Genomic DNA, 20,037 nt, shown 5'->3' with positions numbered 1-20,037 from the left:
GGATGAGGGGGGGGGGGGGGGGGTCAAATTGGTTGCTGTGCTTTAGTGGAAGTCTATGAGAGCAGCATGTTATTTGTATTGGACAAACTACCATTTGTATTAGGCCTGTACGATATATCGAAATAAAATCGATATTGCAGTATGGCTTAGAGCTCATGTTTTTCAGCATCTAACAGCAGCTCACTTAATTTACTGAGTCACAGAAACACTGTATCTTCAGCAGCACACATGTAGATGAACACACATGTATGTATTTGCCAGAAAACTACCAAAATAAAAGCTTGATGGTTTAAAGTTTAAAAAATGAAGAAATTTAGACAAAAAAAATTTGGGGGGACATTTATATTGTCACATGTTCAGTTTGTTTTGTCATAGTTTTCTTTGTGTTTCCTGTTTGGTTCCTGTTTTTCCTTATTTGGTCATGTTCCTGTGTTCATTAGTTCCTTTGCTCAATGTTTAATTATTAGTTTACTTGTATCACCTGTGTCTAGTTAATTACCCTTGTTTGTCTTGTATTTAAGCCCCAGTCTGTTCAGTCTTTGTTTGTCCGGTCACAGTTATACTACCTTGCGTTTCCCATTGTCCATCTGCCCTTTATTGTATTATTAAAATGTTTTGATTTAGTTTTTATTTAATAATAATCTCAAAAATCATTCTTATTTTATAGTCATGTTGAATGGGTCAGAAATGAGTCGGAAAAAAAACAGTTCACTGTATGCTTTTTCAAATCATTCAGTTCTAAAAGGATGGTTTACAAAAAAATAATAAAAGAATAATATCAGCAAAAAAGTAATTTTTCAGCTTTTTAAAAAAAAATTTTATTCTGCAAATGCTCTCCCCTGCAAAATTGCCCCAGTCATTCTAGAATGATTAATTATTTTCAAATAGAGCTATTGAAGTCATTTGGTGATCATTTCTGTATTTTGTCTCATGTTCCAATATCATGCAGCCCGAATTTGTATGGCATTTCAAACAGTGTATTTTTTTGCTTAGGGAGGGAGAAGGAGAAGGGAGGAGAGGGAGAAGTGTGCTAGAAGTAGTAACACTTTTAGTATAGCATTTAGAATGTGTTTTTTTTTATTATTATCTCTATTTGTAAATATTGTAAAAACACATTTCTGACCTTGGTCAAATATTTTTAAGCTATTTATTCAGGGGTATTTTGAGAAGCAGCTTTTGAGAGTAATGTTTTGCCATTTGATAGATGATATCTGTGTTTTCCTCTTCTTTAAAATTGCCTGTCACAACTGGTTTGTGTGCATGCGTGTTCTCAGATGTTTTTGTGTGTAAATGCATAGATTGATGTAGTCTGCTACCAATCAAAAAATATCAGGGGATTTATTGTTTATAGAGGACATATGGTTTATAATCTGGCATGTATGGGTAATTGCAAAATCATTATTTCTTAGGTTGAGTTCTAAATTACACATTATTGATTGTGAGATAAAGAGAGATAAAGGGTGTGAAATAAAGAGGGAAAGAATGGGGTATTTTTGTGTGTTTTCGATGAAGGCTTAGGATTTCGAGTAAGGAAAGTGCTCTCTTTCAGGTTGTATTTGATATGTCTTGAGATGGTTAAACGGTTGCCATCTTTAACTGGGCACATACAGTGTTAATTTGTGTTTATTTGGTATTATAATGTTTTTTTTTACAACAAATTTTAATTATTATTATTGTTTTATTTTTTTTAATGGATGTCTGAACAATTTTGATTGAAGAAATGAGTGGAAAACATTCCATACATTAAATGGCAAACCACAAAGTCATACAGGAAACAAAATATAGACTTGAGAGATTTTGATTTGGTCTGTTTTGTTTTGGACCCGTTAACAACTACCTAGTAACTTCCTAGCAACCACCCAATAGCACTGACATAGTAATGTGCTTAAGACCACTCAGAATACCTTAGCAACAACATAACAGTATGGCAACCATACCCAACACCTTAGCGTCACGGTAGTGCATTTTATGCAGGCAACTGCAACTTACATTTCCTTCATAAAGTGTAAAAATCTAGTGGCATCTTGTTGTTTTCATCAGCAGGGTTATTAGAGGAGTGAAGACCAATTACCCTATTAAAAATGGCACACTCTAGAGCGATCGCCGCTTATACCTGACATTTGCAGCCCACAGTGCCAGTCAGTTTCCAGGACAGATGTGAGCTTGCTTATACTCCTCAGGGCAGATACCCATGTCAGCCTGGCTATGGCCACATGTCGCCTGTTTACACAAAATCAGTCCCTTAGCAAATGGTGCTGGGAACACATGACATTTTGGACTTATTGTCCAGCTGATAGAAATCATTAGAACAGAGCTGCACTACACTTCTGCCATTGAAAGTGCTGAGCTTGGTAAATAAATACAATGTTAACACTGCAGATTTCTACCGCATGAGCCATTTAACATGAACAGAGCCAGGAGAATTGAACACATCCCATATCCCATAATATTACACCTTTAATTATCCTAATTATTGACTAATTGAAGTGAATTTTCCCTAAGCTTAAAGGGGTCATATGATGCGATTTCAATTTTTCCTTTCTCTTTGGAGTGTTACAAGCTCTTGGTGCATAAAGAAGATCTGTAAAGTTGCAAAGACTAAAGTCTCAAATCCAAAGAGATATTCTTTATAAAAGTTAAGAGTCAGCCACACCTACCTAAAACGGCTCATTCTAACACGCCCCCACATATCTACATCACTATGTGGGAAGATTTGCGTAACGCCGCCCAAATGTTCACGCAAAGAAAGAAGGCGTAACTTTTATTCTCGCTGTAGTATTGTTGCCGCCGCCCCCATGTCGTGAAGGTGCTGTGTGCTTCATTGTGAAAGCGAAACTACTTTATTTGGCCTTCCAAAAGAGGACGATATCGCTTCTTCATGCCTGGAGCTGATCCGTGCTGGTTGCTGAGGAAATATCAACTTTGAGCTGTCGATCACCGGATCGGCTTTCATCGTGGATGAAGCGGAGTCCAGCCCGGGGTCGTCACATGTGGTTGGAATTCGGCCAATCACAACTCACTGGATAGCTGGCCAATCAGAGCAAACCTTGCTTTATCAGACTGATGAGCTTTGTAAAAATCGACGCGTTTCAGAAAGGCGAAACAAAATAGAGGAGATAGAGGAGAAACAATAATGTACAGTATGTGGAAAATAATGTGTTTGTTTAACATTAAACCGCATAAACACATTTCATTACACCAAATACACAAAATAATGTTCTTTTTAGCAGCATCATCATATGACCCCTTTAAAGGAATATTCCGGGTTAAACTATACCAGTTAAACTCAATTGACAACATTTATGGCATAATGTTGATCACCACAAAAATAATTTTACCTTAATAATTTTCAAAAAAAAATTAAAAAATTAAAAAAAGCAAAAATAAAGGTTATAGCAAAGTACTTGCAATAGAAGTGAATGAGACCAATGTTTGAAAGATTTAAAAGAAGAAATGTGAAGTTTATAAAAGCACATACATACATTTTTTGTTGCAATTTGTTAAAAAGCCATTTAAAAACAAGGAGCGAGTTTAAATTATTTTCTATCACTTTCACTTTCATTAAATCATAATTTTCACAGTTGTTTACAGTTTAGACTTTATGATGTTATGTTGTCATGGGAACTAAGTTGGACATAACTTTACACAGAAAAGTTTAGCAAGGGATTTGTTTCACACTAAAATCATGTTAACATGCGTATTGTTTTTGTCTTGTGCACTGTAAAAAAAAAGTTCTTAAAATTTACGGTAAAATATCGGCAGCTGTGGTTGCCAGAACTTTACTGTGAAAAATATGGTAGCATCATTTTAGGTTTTACAGAACTGTTTAAATTTACTGTGAAAACCGTATTTCATTAACTGACAAAATGTTATAGGGATGCAATGCAATCGGGCCCGATACTGGTTAAACTGTGATAATGTGAGAAATGTTGAAGGTGTCAGAATAAATTTTGGTTTGACTATCTATTTGATAAATGAAGTTAACCAATTAACATTATACATACTCATTACTCATTACATTATACATAACATTATACATATATTGTACATACATTATACTAACATTATACATACATTGGGTTTCTGTACCCAATATTTAAAAAATGTACAAATGCAATAAAAATATCGGTATCGGTACTCGGTATCGGCAAGTACCAAAAATAAAAGTATCGGTATCGGGCGAGTACTGGAAAAAGTGGTATCGGTGCATCCCTACAATGTTAATATGCAAATCTTTGAGTTAACTCATTTTATTTGCAGAAACAGACTGCACTTAAATTGGCTAATTGGCATTTGTTTATAAAGTAATATTTATAATGTTTAAGTAATGCAAGCATATTGGTTTTAAGAACTATTTTGTCCATGAAGAAAAATCTACTGATTTATGCAAAGTCATTAAAAACATCAATTCAATTGAAATATCTTGCAGATAACAGCAGCACACATTCATGCGTGATTGAAATTATTGAAGAGATTCACACTGCATCAGTAATTACACAGTTACTGCCTTTAAATAAAGCAACAAGCAGCATAACATCAGTGTTTCTCTGTCCGTCCTTTACTTAAACAGAGGCTCTGCTCTCCAGCACAATGGTAACCCATAAAACGCAACAGGAAGTTACAGTATTTTGCTGTTTTTTTTTCTTGATTTTACGGTGAAATACCGGCAGCTGTGGTTGCCAGTAATCTACTGTTTTTTGACAGTTTGCATTCGTAAATTAAATTAACAGTATATTTCTGTTAAAAATACATTTCACAGTGTATTTTTTTCATCTCACACATTTAACCCCTTTAATCCCACAGCAAAATCCTCAGTTTTAAAGAGCACTTATATGTGTCCACACTACAGAGTGTTGAAGTGACACTGAAGCAGTGATGAAGTTAATGAGATAATTAAATGAGGATTGAGCTTTAGTGATGAACACCTGTTAACAAGCAGAATCACTGAAGGAAAGAGAAACAAGAGCAGAGAAACACAGCCAAAGCCAAAGATGAAATCTACTGAAAATAAAACATTAAATTGATCAAGATCTCAGCAGAGGAGGATTAAACAGCTCCACAAACAGCATCACCAGCTTCACTTATTACTAACCAGTGTGACTTTTTGATTTCTGATATCGTGTACAAAAGCTCTTATTGAGATTTTAGGTGTTGTACTTTCAGTTGAAGTCACCATAATGGTGATCGGTGTTTGCTTTAGTTGGGCTCTTGAACCTTGGCTTTTTAAAAATAGTTTTTCTTTGATTGATTTAGTTAGCTGTCTTTATTTAACACAGTTTTATAGCAAGAAAAGCCAAAATTATCTATGATTAGATAAAACTGGTGTTTGTGATGTCAAGACCATCATGAACTAGATTCACTGATCTCACCTAATGTTTAATCTCTTATTACGTGTATGTGAAATATTACTAATACTCTTGAATTGTACCACTGATACTACTGCAATCAATCATTGTGAAACTTTTCTAAGCACAATATGCACAAATAAAAGTTTTGAACTATGGCAGAACGTAAACACACACAGACATCAACATTCAGCCTATGAATCTCAACATTGGTGACAATAAAAAAAATCATTCTGCAATGCATGCTAGGAGTTTTGTACTGGCACCCAGCATGCATTGCGGCATGATTTAAAAATATATATATATTATTAATAGTCACCATTGTTGAGATTCATGTGTTGATTCTTGATGTCTGTGTGTGTCTAAAAGATACTGTAGCTCTAAAGGTTTTGTGCATAAAAATGTTTTTAAATTATTTCACAATAGTTTGTCAACTTATCTTGTGGAGTCATATTAGTACCATAAACAAAAATTAATTTACCCATAGTCAGATACAAATTGAGATCATGAATCACATCATGAAATTATCATTACATCATCATTAATAGTTATTAACACCACTTCATTGCAATTTCTCTCAGCTTTTCATGTCATAACAAGTGTTTTTTTTTAAAAAAAAGTTATAACATCAGAGAAAAAATAACAATAAAGAGTCAAGGGTCAAGAGCACAAATAAAGCAACCACTGATCGCCAAAATGGTGAGGCCAAACAAAACATTTTCAATACAATATACACCTCTGTTAATTCTCAAAAATGTTTTGTAGATATATGACAGAAATAAAGTCAAACTGGTTAGTAATGAGTGAAGCTGGTAATGCTGTTTGTGGAGATGATGAATCATCATCTGCTGTTTTATTTCAGTTGATTTCATCTAAGGCTATGGCTGAAGTCAGTTGTCTTGTTTCTCTTTCCTTCAGTGATTCTGCTTGTTAACAGCAGCTGTTCATCATTGGTTGAATTCACTCATTAGTTTTCATTCTCTCTGTCAGGTGGACTCTATTAGTAAACTCATGTAGGGAATAGTGAATAAGGGTGTAGGGTGTGATTTCAGACACAGTCTATGAGTGTTGACACTGAGGCTACTTTCTCGAAAACAAAGGTTAGATCTATTACAGTTATTCACCGTATACAGTAAGGAAACTTCATGTTAATAATTTTACAGGTTTTTACTGTGGCATTTGTACAGTCTTTTACCGTTAAAATCACAATCATTTACAGTGTGGCTATACTGTTGAAACAGTGAGTATTTTGACATTTACAGATTTACAGATTGGCCCCATTCACTTGCATTGTAAGTTCATTACTGTAACCTAGATTTTTTTTTTTTTTACGGAAGATAAGGGACAAGTGGAAACTAACTGTTGTGGTCATTGGCATTATGACACAAATTATGTCAATCTGAGCTTAACTTGCAGTCCAGTCCAGAATATTCCCTCATTGAATGTACAGACTTAGAATTATTAAAGCGTCTTCAATTTTTCTTTTATGTATATATAGTATATATATATTAGGGGTGTAACAGTACACATATTCGTACCACAAATTTTCAATAAGTGTCTTTCGGTTCGGTACGCATATTGTACATGACAAATACAGCATTGTAGCCTATTAACCCATTTTAAACACCAATAATCACGATAAGCACTGTGTTTTGTTACTTTCAATAAGAAACAAAGTCTAATTTGACTGTGGCATTTGTACAGTCTTTTACCGTTAAAATCACAATCATTTTTTACAGTGTGGCTATACTGTTGAAACAGTGAGTATTTTGACATTTACAGATTTACAGATTGGCCCCATTCACTTGCATTGTAAGTTCATTACTGTAACCTAGATTTTTTTTTTTACGGAAGATAAGGGACAAGTGGAAACTAACTGTTGTGGTCATTGGCATTATGACACAAATTATGTCAATCTGAGCTTAACTTGCAGTCCAGTCCAGAATATTCCCTCATTGAATGTACAGACTTAGAATTATTAAAGCATCTTCAATTTTTCTTTTATGTATATATAGTTTATATATTAGGGGTGTAACAGTACACATATTCGTACCACAAATTTTCAATACGTGTCTTTCGGGTTCGGTACGCATATTGTACATGACGAATACAGCATTGTAGCCTATTAACCAATTTTAAACACCAATAATCACGATAAGCACTGTGTTTTGTTACTTTCAATAAGAAACAAAGTCTAATTTTTCAAATTCTGTCCATTTTATCAGGAAATTAAATGCTCTTTGATGTGGCATGACAGATTGCTGTAGCACTTCAGTTCAAGCTGCAGCGCGGAGCACGAGTGAACGCTCCAGTTTACAGCATATAGATTTTTTTTTTATCCTTAAGGAATTTGTAATTGTATTTCTTTAAAGACAGAGACAATTTGTTCAGTAAACCACTGTTTAATAAAAAAAAATAAAAAATGTTTAGTTTCTCCCCCTGCTGTACCGAACATATATGGTCTGCATAGAGAGATTGAAATTGAACGAGTGGCTATCATGCTTATACTTGTCTTTCTCAGTCTTTTAAGATGTCTAGCAGCCTTCAGATGTTCTGATTCATATTGATAAGCTGAGAAGAAATTCCCCGTTTCCAAAGCAAAAAAAAAACTGCTTGCTTTTGTCTTTTCGTTCCTTTTCTCATCGTGTTTTCCCAGCTCTTATCAAGTAGTTTGTCTCCCCGCAGTCAGAGGCATCTAATAACGTGATCATTGCAGCTGGTTGCCATAGCAACAGCTCTAGCAGTCCACACTCGAATCAGCACACAGGGCCCAAGAGGCGAGCGAGGAGACTACATGACAGACAGACCTGAGGAGAGAACCGCAAATCCCCATCACATTATGCCGGAAGAACAGAAAAACGAGTTTGAAGTGCTACTGCAACCCGGCACACCGAGAGACCGAGAATCAAGCTCAGTGTCATATTGAGGTCTTAAATAAAAGCGTGTTGCAGTTACCAGATCACCCAGTTGTCATGGAGAATCAGGTTGATCTGGACTTGGGCTTTTAACAGGGCCAAGTGTTTGTGTTTAGCCCCCGATATTGAACATGGACCACAGCCAGCTGAACTCCCTTGACTGTGGCTGGTCAGTGATACGGCCTTTCAAAGACAAAAACACAGAGCGGAGCAGGTGAATTTGTTGCTTGTGTTTTGCCCTAACCTGTCAGTCGAGCACAACTCGTTTGGCACGCACACCACTTATCTCCCTCTCCTCCTCATCACTCACCTTTCTCTATTTTGGGAGAAGAGGAACTAAAGAACGAATAAAATGTCTGCTTTTGCTAAGCTGTTTTCTCAGTGTGAGCCTGAAGGGAAAACAACCTTTTTTATGTGGTAAAAGGGCAATTTTTTGAAGAGCTCATGAAATCTAAATTTTAATTTTGTTTCTCTGTTAGCTTCAAGATTGGATATAAAGCTAATCTTCATGTTAGTGCAGATATTTTCACTTTCTTAATACCAAGGATCCCTATGTAAATATGATAATACTATCAGAAAAATAATGTAACATTATAAAAAAGTTAAAAATTGCTGTTGATGTTGTCGTTGGACTAAAACCAAAAGAAATTATAAAAATATGATCTGTAAATGTATTTATTTATTTAATTAATTTAAAAATATTTTTTAGTAATTCCGTTTATTTGTAATGAGTGCTTTCAAAGTAAATGTTTGTTCAAAGCAGCTTTTTTGGCTATTTAAATAAAAATGACAAGCCCAAACTTTCTGTTTCAGTAGGAAATACATCAATGCAAGAAAGAAGACCGTGCTCTAGGTGATTTGTTTTCACTGGGTTTTTGAAAAAGAACATTTGAAGTGTTCCATGAAAAAATGGCAAGTTACAAAAACTTATTTAGAGAAGTTTAGCGAAAGTGAGCGTGCTAAAAAAAAAACTTACTTTCAGCATATGGCCATCAGTGGACTTATCTTCTCAACAAACAAGGTAAAATCTGGTCCCCTCTGAGATGTCTACTCTCATGTCTCTCCTGAGACTCGTGAAGACAAACATGTGGCGTATCCTCAAGCGCAAAACTGGACAGTTGATTCTCACAGGAAAAGTGCCTGGTGTTAATTCCTGTGGATCGCACTGCTCCTCATTTGTTAAAAACACCAGGGTGTTAATTCATTAAGCACTGAGACTGTTAATTTGCCCAGGACCAGCTGCCAGAAAACCACAAGGTCAGAAACAGGCTTTCTAATGTGAGTCCTTGAAGGCTGAGACTTAATTTAGACTTGGGTTGAAAGATGTCACAGAAAGAATAGAATAAAATAAAATGTCTCCATAAGAATGATTACACAAGGCATTCTTTTAAATTCATGCTTGATTCTTCCTTGTCATCCCATCAATGTGGTCAGATGAAACCTATTATCTGAGCCCTGAAGCAGCACACAGCATGTTGACCCACCAAGTGTTGACACATCCATCATGACAACACTCATAAATGCCACAGACAAATTTTTCAAGGGTAGGCCGTTCCATATGCCTGTCATAGGAGTTGTTCTGCGGTGACCTCCAGTGGAAATGAGGTCTTAAAGGAATGGCTGTTACTGTAGACCAAGACATCTCATCTCAGAACTCATCGCAGTATTTTAATACCATGGAAAATGAAAACATAAATTGGAGTATACACCAATGTTAAAATGGCTAAATGTACATATCTGCCTCCACAATGGGGGAACATTTATCTAACCTCACTCAAAAACAGTGTTTGTGTTGGTATTGTTTACTATTTAAAAAAAAGCATGTATGGTAATTGAAATAATGCTGACATAAAATAATATTGGATAATAGAAAATTTGAAATGTTGCCTTGGCAGCTATCTTAAAATAAGTACTTAAATTAAAAAAATATAAAAATAAAAAATGTCAAGCACATCATTTTCTGAAACCAAAATGAAAACTGAAAATATAAAAATAATAGCTAACTCAAAATAATAATAAATAGTATAATGGTATTAAAATAATACTGAAATAACTCTGCTGTGACACATGAAGTAGGTTTCTTACTTCAAAAGTCCAAGTTTAATTCAAGATGTTACTTGCCGATTCTTTGTAATTAATTGGAAAATACTGTCAATTTCTGTGTGAAAATAATTTCTAAACCATTTTTCTTCTTCTGTTAAATACACCAATCTCATGCCGAGTTATTTAACAGTCATGGCGAACTTTTAATGTTAATTTTCACTTATAATGTTAGTAGATTTTCACAAAATATATTTGCAAAACATCATTATTTTGTGAATATTAACAACACAAAGATAGTGTATGGCTTCTCTAGACCTGGAATATACTGCATTTGCCATGCTGCTTTTTTTATAGTACTCTGACATGAGGGCAAATACATAATGACAGAATGTCCATTTTTGAGTAGACTAATTCTTTAATTTTCAACAATGCCCTGTAAAGATCATTGCGACATTGATTTCATCTTTGCTTACTCAGTCACAGCACTTGGCATTGTAATGGCGCTGGATCACGGTTCCCTTGGTATGTTTTGTGCTGTTATCTTGAATTGTCCTCTTTGTGCTTTCAGGTCTCTGCTATCACACTCTGAAACCTCTGACGCAACATATGTGGGCAGTGTTGCATGGCTAAATGTTGTTGGCACGTTTAAAAAGTGGTCTATAAAGCAAATCTCTCAACATTGGTCCACCTTGTTGTGAGTCCTGTGAGCTGTGTCCATAGCAGAATGTGGATGGGACATTCTCCATCTGCTGAATGCAGTAGGACATTTTCTACTCCTGCACTGTGTTATGAGACAGGAATGAGGATATAAAAATGAAGGATAGCTTTCTGAATAATCGTTGAACAGGGTTTTTGTACTGAACATTTGCATTGCGTGCGTGGATGTTTGGGTAAGTGTTTGCAGCAGCTGCAGTTTGGATGTGAATATGGGCTCTTGGAAGCTCGCTAGTCTCCTCCTCAGGGATGAAACTGTGCAGTGACTCCTGATTGCAGACAATCAGGCTAGAGAGAGACCACCACACAATACAGATCAGCCAATCTATGAGGCAAATTCTCCTAAACCTTTGTGTCCTGTGTTCATTATCATTCATTTGCAGCCGCTGGTCTGGCATTAATACAAACTGCCATAGCTACATCAGAACACGCTGGTTCTTTATGGTGAGGTAAATGCTGTAGCTTAGCATTATTGCTGAGGAGACACTGCCCCCTGCTGTTGGGGGAAAAAAAGTCAATCACTGCAGCTACAGATGCCACTGAACAGACTGGGACTGTTCCGAGTTATTTATATGGTGTTACACAGATCTCAGTGGCTCAATTAATGTGTAAGAATGAAGCAATCTGACATTAAATTTCAATCTGTAACACAGTCCATCTCTGTAATGCGACACAATAAAATTGTGCGTAATTGTGCATATATTTAGGCCAGTAGTAAATGTCCAGGCATGAAGTGCAGCACTTCAGTTATCTAATAAATCGTCATATTTGTCTTACTTTAACTGACTTAAAGCAGCAAAGTTATTTCTGAGCAAATGGATGATTCTTCAGTTAGGGGAACATTTCTGTCTCCTGTAATTTTGAAGAAAAATACTCTAGTTTTAGATGGTGGGTTATAATGGATTTTTTGATGTCTCTTATTTTTTCCTTTTTAAAAGTGCAGAAATTGCCAACATTTTTAAACTGCATACTGTATAAACAGTTTCAAAATCAGTCAAGTTCAGCTTTGCATATGTTCATGAAAATCCTATTTTTAATCAGTTTATTTTCAAGGGTTTTGTTTTTAATGAATTACTGACCTCAAGTATTTAATGAATTGCTGTCATCAAGCATTTGTAATTGAAATGTTGTTGAGGTTAAATGTAGATTCATATTTTTATATCAGTGCTTCTCAGCCTTCTTGACTCATAGGTCCTCCGTTGTCCAAGACAATGTTCAATATTCAATCCATTACTGTAAAGGATATATAAAACATTTTTGATATTTATGCTGTAATTATGACAAAGCTGTTTACTTTTATTAAGAGAAACTGTGAGTACTGATATATCAAATTAATTATCCGTGACTAATTTTGTATTTTGTATTATTCCTCAATAAGAACAATATTTAAGTTAGTTTTGGGTGGGGGGAATATGATTTTTTTATTATCTTGTTTCTGTTTTGTTTTTTTCCTAGTTAGGTTAGTTTAATATATTATTAATAATTTATTCATTTAATACTTTTAAGTCATTGTAAGACCCCCCTGGAAGCTTTGCTGAGTCCCCCTAGTGGGCTTCGGCCCCCTGATTGAGAGCCACAGTAATATATAGATTTTGTAATAATTCAAAAAGACTATTTCTTTGTATAATTCTTTTTTATTATACATTATGTTGAAAGTCAATCAACTGCTATCTAACTTGTTTTGTTAGGAAGTCCAAGGCTTCCATAAGGTCAGTTGTAATTACCATCACAAATATCAGAAATTCACACCATTACACTTCCAGCCAAATTCTTTTTGAAAAAATGTTGGCCTAATATGTGATGGTATGGATTCTTCATTATCTGTATTCCGGAATAAATGTTGTAACATAGATGTAGTCTGAGAAGTGCCACTAACTAATGAATCATCTATATGTTTGTCCATGTCCAGGATCTTGGAGCTTCAGCAGAATGGAGACATGGACATCTTGAAGCTGAAGTGGTGGCCGCGGGACAGTCCCTGCGACCTGTACTCTACTGTAGGCACTCGAAAGAGTGGCAGTGCCTTGGACATCCACAGCTTTGCTGGGGTCTTCTTTGTACTAGCAGCCGGTGTGGTGCTCTCCTGTCTTATTGCCACTGTGGAGACCTGGTGGACGCGAAGGAAGGGCTCCAGAGTGCCATCGAAGGAGGTGAGAGTCTTGACAGTTGATGTAGGGATGTGGTTGATCATAAACCTGTATCATTAACATAAGAGTGTATGGCACAGGTTTGAACACAATAACTATGGAGATTTTCCAACTGCCCAAGAACTGATGGGATACAGTTGTTATTGAATTTCAAGTTCAGCAACTTCCCTCTTAAATTTCCACGTAATAGAGGACAATGAGAAAAAAGGCATAAAAATGAGCGGTATGACCAAAGTCTTATGACAATATGAGTTTATATCAAGTTAACTTTTCCTTTTGCTTGATATGCAATTGAAATTGAAATAATGAAAATAAATAAATAAATGTAATTATTTTTTCTCATTGTCCTTTATAATAATATATAAAGGACAATGTATATATATACAGTATATATATATATATATATATATATATATATATATAATTTAATTTTAAAATAATTGTTTAAATAAAATTGGTTGCAAATTAAAAGATAATAATTATTATTTTAATAAGAAAATTGTCCGTTAGTTATATGCACCTGTGACCTCAAATCATTCTATAATATTGAGTTGCAAAGTTGCTCGGGCAGGGTAACCAATATAACAGACACAACTTAAGTTTCTTCATCACTTTTAACTGTAAATAACATAAATCCGGATAGCCGCACAGATGTAATGATTAAGCAGAATCTCTACTGGTCATATAACATCATACCACCCAGCCTTGGGAGGATATTAGTAACATCAACAAAAATACAAGAGTTTAAAATGAGAAATAGTCAGCATTACAAACAGCAGACAAAGCACATTTTCAACAAATTAATTTTTCTGATAGCGCACTTAAACAAATGAACCTCTCCAAAAAGAACACAATGTTGTTCAATTGCCTGCCAAGCACATTAACTGTAATAGAGCTCTTCTGAGAAAAATAATAATAATAATAAATAAACAGGTGCAGTAGAAAATATATGTGCTGATAAAAGCTTCATATATCTGGATAATTACTTTAAGACAAGGCTCTAAATTTTCTTTAATATCTCATCCTTCATTTCACGAAGATCAGTTTAGATTAATGTGTTTGCACATATTGTTTTTCTTGTTCTTACAACTGTTTGCCTATGGATCCAGTTAACGTTAACAAATGAGCACACACTCAGTTAAACGCTTGCGTTTTACACGACTACACTTCGTAACAGTGACAGCACATTCATATGGCTGTGAATGAACCTTTGTGATGTTGCTCTTGATGCATTTCTTTGATTTGATGGATTTATAGCTCCTTGTTATCTTCTGCAGCTGTCATATTGTGGTTGTTTCCTTTCCTGATATCACATCCCCATCTCCCTCATTACTCTGACTGAGTCCCATCATCCACCCACCCCAACCAACATACACACCTGACCTTTCCTCACACCTCTCCGGTCCATGTCATCAGACTCTCCACAGGCCAAAAAACACAGCATTTCATCTCCAGCGTTCCACCTGAAAAACAATCTCCATAGTGCTTTTGATCAGTGGTCAGGGGCCACTGCAGCAGGCCGCTCATGACCCCACAGAGAGAGCGCCTCTCCTTCATCCCTGTTCCTCTGAAGGCCGTCGTCCACTCCTCTGGTCATCATAATGTTCCGACATTAGTGTAACTCATCTGTTTCTTCTAGAAATGGCAGATGAGCATTTTTAATCCTGTTGGTTTAACAGGATTATAGTGTTCGTTTTTTTTTTATAACGGCATGTCACAAATAGCAGATTTAAGTCTTATAAGAATTTAAATGACTTATTTTTACTCTCATATAAACAAGGTCCAAGTTAACTCTGAATTTTTTTAATGTGAAAAAATTTGCTATCAGTGCTTTATCTAAGATGTCTTAACTTTTTTATGCCATTAAATAATACATTACCATCCAAAATGTTGTGGTCTGTAAGATTTTTTAATGTTTATGAAAAAGTCTCTTATGCTCACAATGGATGCATTTATTTAAACAAAAATACATTAAAACAGTAATATTGTGAAATATTTTTACAATTTAAAATAACTGTTTTCTATTTTAATATATTTTAAAATGTAATTTATTCCTGTGATGGCAAAGCTGAATTTCCTGCAGCCATTACTGTAGTCTTGAGTGTGACATGATCTGTCAGAAATCTTTTTAATTTGCTGATTTGACGTTCAAGAAACGTTTATGATGATTATCAAAGGTTTTTTTTTTTAATTGTGCTGCTTAATATTTTTGTGGAAACCGTTTTTTTTTTTTCAGGGTTTGTTGATGAGTAGAATGTTTAAAAAACAGCATTTATTAAATAGAATATAAATAAACAGAAAATAGCATTATAAATATCTTGATTGTCTCTTTTGATTAGTTTAATGCATCTTAAAATGATTAATTTCTTTCAAAAAATCTTATCGACCTCAAACTTTTGAATTGTACTGTGTAATGCATCATTCAATGTGTTGTGCAGCAAAATACAAAAAGAATATTATTTTTGTATGATGCTGCACAATGCATTGCATTTTGTCACAAATGTACATTGTAGGACGAAAAATATATTTTTAATAAAAAATAATGCAGAATAAAATCACTTATATCTTAAATATTTTTAGCCTGTAAATGTACTTGCCATTGGCCTGTGAAAGTTAACATTGGACCTTGTACTATATACTGTAAGCATGTTTAGTCATTAATTACAGCTAACATAGTGGTGTAGCTGAAGATATAACACTGAGCACAGAGATGATTCTCTCTGTGGATTTTTCAAGTAGGGTGGAGCGCTTTGGCTCTGGTCACACTTGAACCCGCTCCTTTCTTCCCCAGTGGCTGGATCATGCTGAGTTGGGCTCATTCCTCGGAGCACTCTTCCAGATGGTTCCATCAGAGTAGAAGCTTGGCAGAGCTTTGCTCAAATATTCACACTGACATGCTGATAAGCACGCATTTTAACACGCATGGTTCAGTGAGCGACAAGTGTTGATGCCAAAAGCGACCAAGACAAGACAAACACTAAAAATTAGCACATAAATTAGCACATATCACACTCATGTCACAGATGTTTTCGGTTCTACAATTAAAGCTATTTAGTTTGAAGCAGAGTTTTATTTACCTTCCTTTACTGCAAACAAACAAATTAGTATTTTTTTGGTTACTTTTTTCCAAGAAAATAATTAAATAATAAGTTATTATATAAGTTAATCAAAAATTATCTTATTTTAAGGATATTTGAATAATTTTACTGGAAAACAAAGCAAAAATACTGATTAAGAAAATGATTTTTGCAGTATTTGTTGTCATTTTGTCTTTTCTAATTGTCATTTTGGCACATCCTTAAAAACCATTCTTTCATCTTTCAGCATGATGCAACTGTATGTTTGGTGTGTCCTAGTGTCTTGGTACATCCTTAATTCTTCCTGTCTGCTTCCTCTTTTCTTTGTAATATTTCTTGACACCTGGCTAACACTAAGTTCATTGCACATCAGAACAATAGAATGACTTTGTGTCTCTGTGACTGACACACACACACACACACACACACACACCAATACACACGTTGCATATGCCATGGTGTTAGTTTGTCCCTGATTCCTCTCTGTTTCTCTGTGATCTTGCCATCATGGCTCCTTCTGTGGTGTCGCAATTGATCTGAAATAATTAGATACGAAAAGTCGTCAAAACGAGTTCAGACTTATAGTGCTGAATTATGCTTTTTTCCACCCAAGTTCAAGTTTTATAGCGCACCAACTGCCGATCCAGAGAGGATGAACAGGCGGTCCAGAGAACCGGAGGTTTTGCTGTGTGAATAAGCCATTTCACATGCCAAGTTTTGTGTCCTAATCATTCCTGAAAAACTAAATGATGAAAAGTTCTTCACCTCAGATATCTGCTGTGTCATTGATATTGTGGCTGTCTGGAGTCCTGCGGTGCCTCTAAATTTCTAGGCCACAGTATGAGGTCTGCATTCAAATACCCAATTGTTTTTCAGTCTTAAAAGCAAGAAAAAGGGCGAGAAAATATATTTTGCTGTCTTTTAATCCTAAAGAGAAATTGTATTGAAATTATATTCACAGTGGCTTTAATAGTGAGAATTTGAAAGTCAGACCTCATGTAGCCACATAATTAAAGGCCGCTGAACGCCAAACAGCATTCTGTGTCAGTCATTACTCTGAAAATGTTTCATTATTTTTCAGAATAGACCAGAAAATCATGTTATTCTGCTGTCAAAGCCTGAAACAACTTTTATTTTGTTGATTTTGTTTTATAGATAAGTACTCTGTGTTGAGGGGTTAAAGCGGGCGTGGGAGAGAAATGCAAAATGCCATTTTTACCATCTCACACTTCCAGGTATCTGGCTCCTTGGACATAAAAAAAAAAGAAAAGAAAAAAAAAAAAAACGTCTGTGTGCTGACTGTTTGTTTGTTGTCTTTTTCTACTCATTCCCCCACCTCTCTGAAAACAACCTCTTCCCCATCCTCTCATCTGCCTGCCTCATCTGTTCGGTCCTCTGTCCTTTCACACGCGCTCGCACACGCACGCACACAGACACAAGCAGACGGACCGTCTGTGAGGCAAGACGAGCCGTGTCATGAACTGCAAACTGACATCATGCACACGCTCAGGCCTTCCTCCAATCACCTGTCACCTGCATGCTGCGCCACACCCCTCGACTCCAAGTTGAGGCACACATTCGCCATCCCGTCGCGAACTGTCTTCTGCCAGCACTGAGCTACACTCTTTCCACACTACTCCAAGCCTCGAGCCCACGTAGGTTATGAAATCACCCCCAGCACCAAATGCAATGCAAAACAATACATTTTGTTCGGACTGAAGCAATCGCACATTTGCTGCTGAGTCAGAGTGAGAATCTGGCAGGGTGCTACAAGGAAGGTCATTACCATTTATTTCCAGAAACCTTGATATTTACATTTGCTCAGGAATGCAATAATGCAGGCTATTTTCAATACCCATCTTCATTTTTGATCTGAAGCCCACAGAGATCAACCCATTAGTGCCAAGCTGCATAGAGACTAGACAAAATTGGCTAAAAGAATACAGAAATGAGAGTGCAAACAGTTATTTAAACTGTGTAGCTTTGGAGTGGAGCAGCCCATATGCATAGCTTTTGCCCAGCAAGCTGGCGTTTGTAAAACTTGTTCAATATTTAGATTGGTGCTACATATCCAGACTAAGTGCCTAGTTCAGTATTCAATCCCACAATCTCAATACAGTCAATGATACAGTAAGATGCCGTTTAAAGCAGTGGTTCTCATTCAGGGGGGCCACTAGGGGGCCTCAACAAACTTCAAATGAAGCATTTATATATATTAGTAGTGATATCATTTCTAAGATATACATTAAACATTTTAAGATTTACAATCAAATATTGTAACTATCAATGCGTTAACTTCCAATAGGGCAGAAAAAAATCTATATATTTTAATATATAAATATATTTTAAAGACATTTTTCTGCATACATAAATATATATATGTCTTAAATGTATAGTCCACAGTAACAATATTTAACTAAATTAATACAAGGCCTTATTATTAATAACTAATGTATTGACAGACCTAGTTTCTGTTAATAAAAAGTTTGAAAACAAGCACATTTGTTATCATTTCAAAGGATATATTCACAATAAGTGTTTACATGCACCTTTAGTCACACTCAAGCAATATATATATTTTATTTTTATTGTTTTATGTCGTGTAAATCCTTTAATCTGACTGAAATCATACCACTCAGGCTTTTTTGAAGGCAAGCTAATAGATCTAAATATGATTGTAGTTTTAGACAATTGACCTTTGTGTTGTATGCATGCTTCAGAAGACAAAGATGATATGTTTGTACTTAATCCTTCAGATATTCAATTACACATTGTGTCACATATAGTTGGACAGATGCCGAATGTAGCTCTATTATAACTGTGCTGAAAAGGTTGAGAACCACTGGTTTAAAGATTTCACCCTAGTGTCACATCCGTATCTATAAATCTTAGAATAAAATGCCTTGGTTTAGAGTCATATTTTGAGCAATCTCACCCTGCCCCACAAAAAAAAAACGTAAGTGGTAATAAATTTAAAACACAACAAAGTATTCTGAAAAGCACAGAGTCCCTTGTTAGTTCAAGAAAACACCAAAAATATGTCCTGTCATGTAACAGCCTTCCCACAATCCCTGTTCCCTTCACTCCTACACCCCTTTTAATACCGCCTTCCTCCACCGTGGTGGTAGGACAGGTACCTACGAGCTGCCCCCCTGACTTCCCAGCCCCTTCAGCCCGACCAGGTTTCCCCTCCGCCCCTCTTTATTCAGGGACAAGCTACCTGCCGCTGGTGGCTGCAAGTGCTTTATGCTGGTCCAAACCAAAGGCCAATTTATCTCACTACAGCCAATGTCAGCCCACGTCACCCCGGGAGTTTGTTTTTTGTTTTAAGCAATTAACATATTTTAGTTGTTATGTTAATACAGTTATATAGTAGATTAGCTATATAGTAGATGTTATACAGTAGATAAGCTACAGTGCTGTCACAACCGTGGTTTCAGATGGCTTGAAAGTGGAAAGGTTTTGTAGACAGTATCTACATATGCAAATATCCATGTGTCACGCAATTACATTAAGGTTGTTGATTATTCTCGATAAGTCCAAGGACAGTACTAGTTAAGACTGATGTGTTTTCATTACCGTAGCTCAGTATGTTTCCCTTTTTGTACCTTCCCCACCCCCCTCTTTCTCTGTCTTGCTAACCATGCAAATGCTGAAACCTCATTGGGCCTGCTAATTCTCCATCAACACCCACCCTCAACCTTTTTCCAAATGTTCTTTCCCTTCCCAACTGTATCCGAACACTTCCTTCCCATCTCATTGGCTCACCACCTCCCTCCTTTTCTCACCTTTCTTT

General features: G+C 35.7%; 1 protein-coding gene across 2 annotated transcripts in view; it reads left to right on the top strand.

Moving 5' to 3' along the window:
* Nucleotides 1-20,037, top strand: part of grid2 (glutamate receptor, ionotropic, delta 2) — a 418,885-nt gene that overhangs the window by 397,903 nt on the left and 945 nt on the right. Inside the window, exons 15-16 of one of the 2 annotated variants that reach the window (XR_001610173.1) lie at nucleotides 12,927-13,167; nucleotides 17,397-17,476. Coding sequence is in view for 1 of the 2 variants with exons in the window: in XM_016284580.1 (XP_016140066.1) it covers nucleotides 12,927-13,167 (241 nt within the window). In the remaining variant the exon portion in view is untranslated. The remainder of the gene's footprint in view (nucleotides 1-12,926; nucleotides 13,168-17,396; nucleotides 17,477-20,037) is intronic. The other variant, XM_016284580.1, reaches the window with a different exon arrangement.

This window comes from Sinocyclocheilus grahami, unplaced genomic scaffold (assembly GCF_001515645.1).
Source record: "Sinocyclocheilus grahami isolate Dianchi unplaced genomic scaffold, SAMN03320097.WGS_v1.1 scaffold185.1, whole genome shotgun sequence".
Lineage (NCBI taxonomy): Eukaryota > Metazoa > Chordata > Actinopteri > Cypriniformes > Cyprinidae > Sinocyclocheilus > Sinocyclocheilus grahami.
This window is presented reverse-complemented; position numbering and strand designations above follow the sequence as displayed.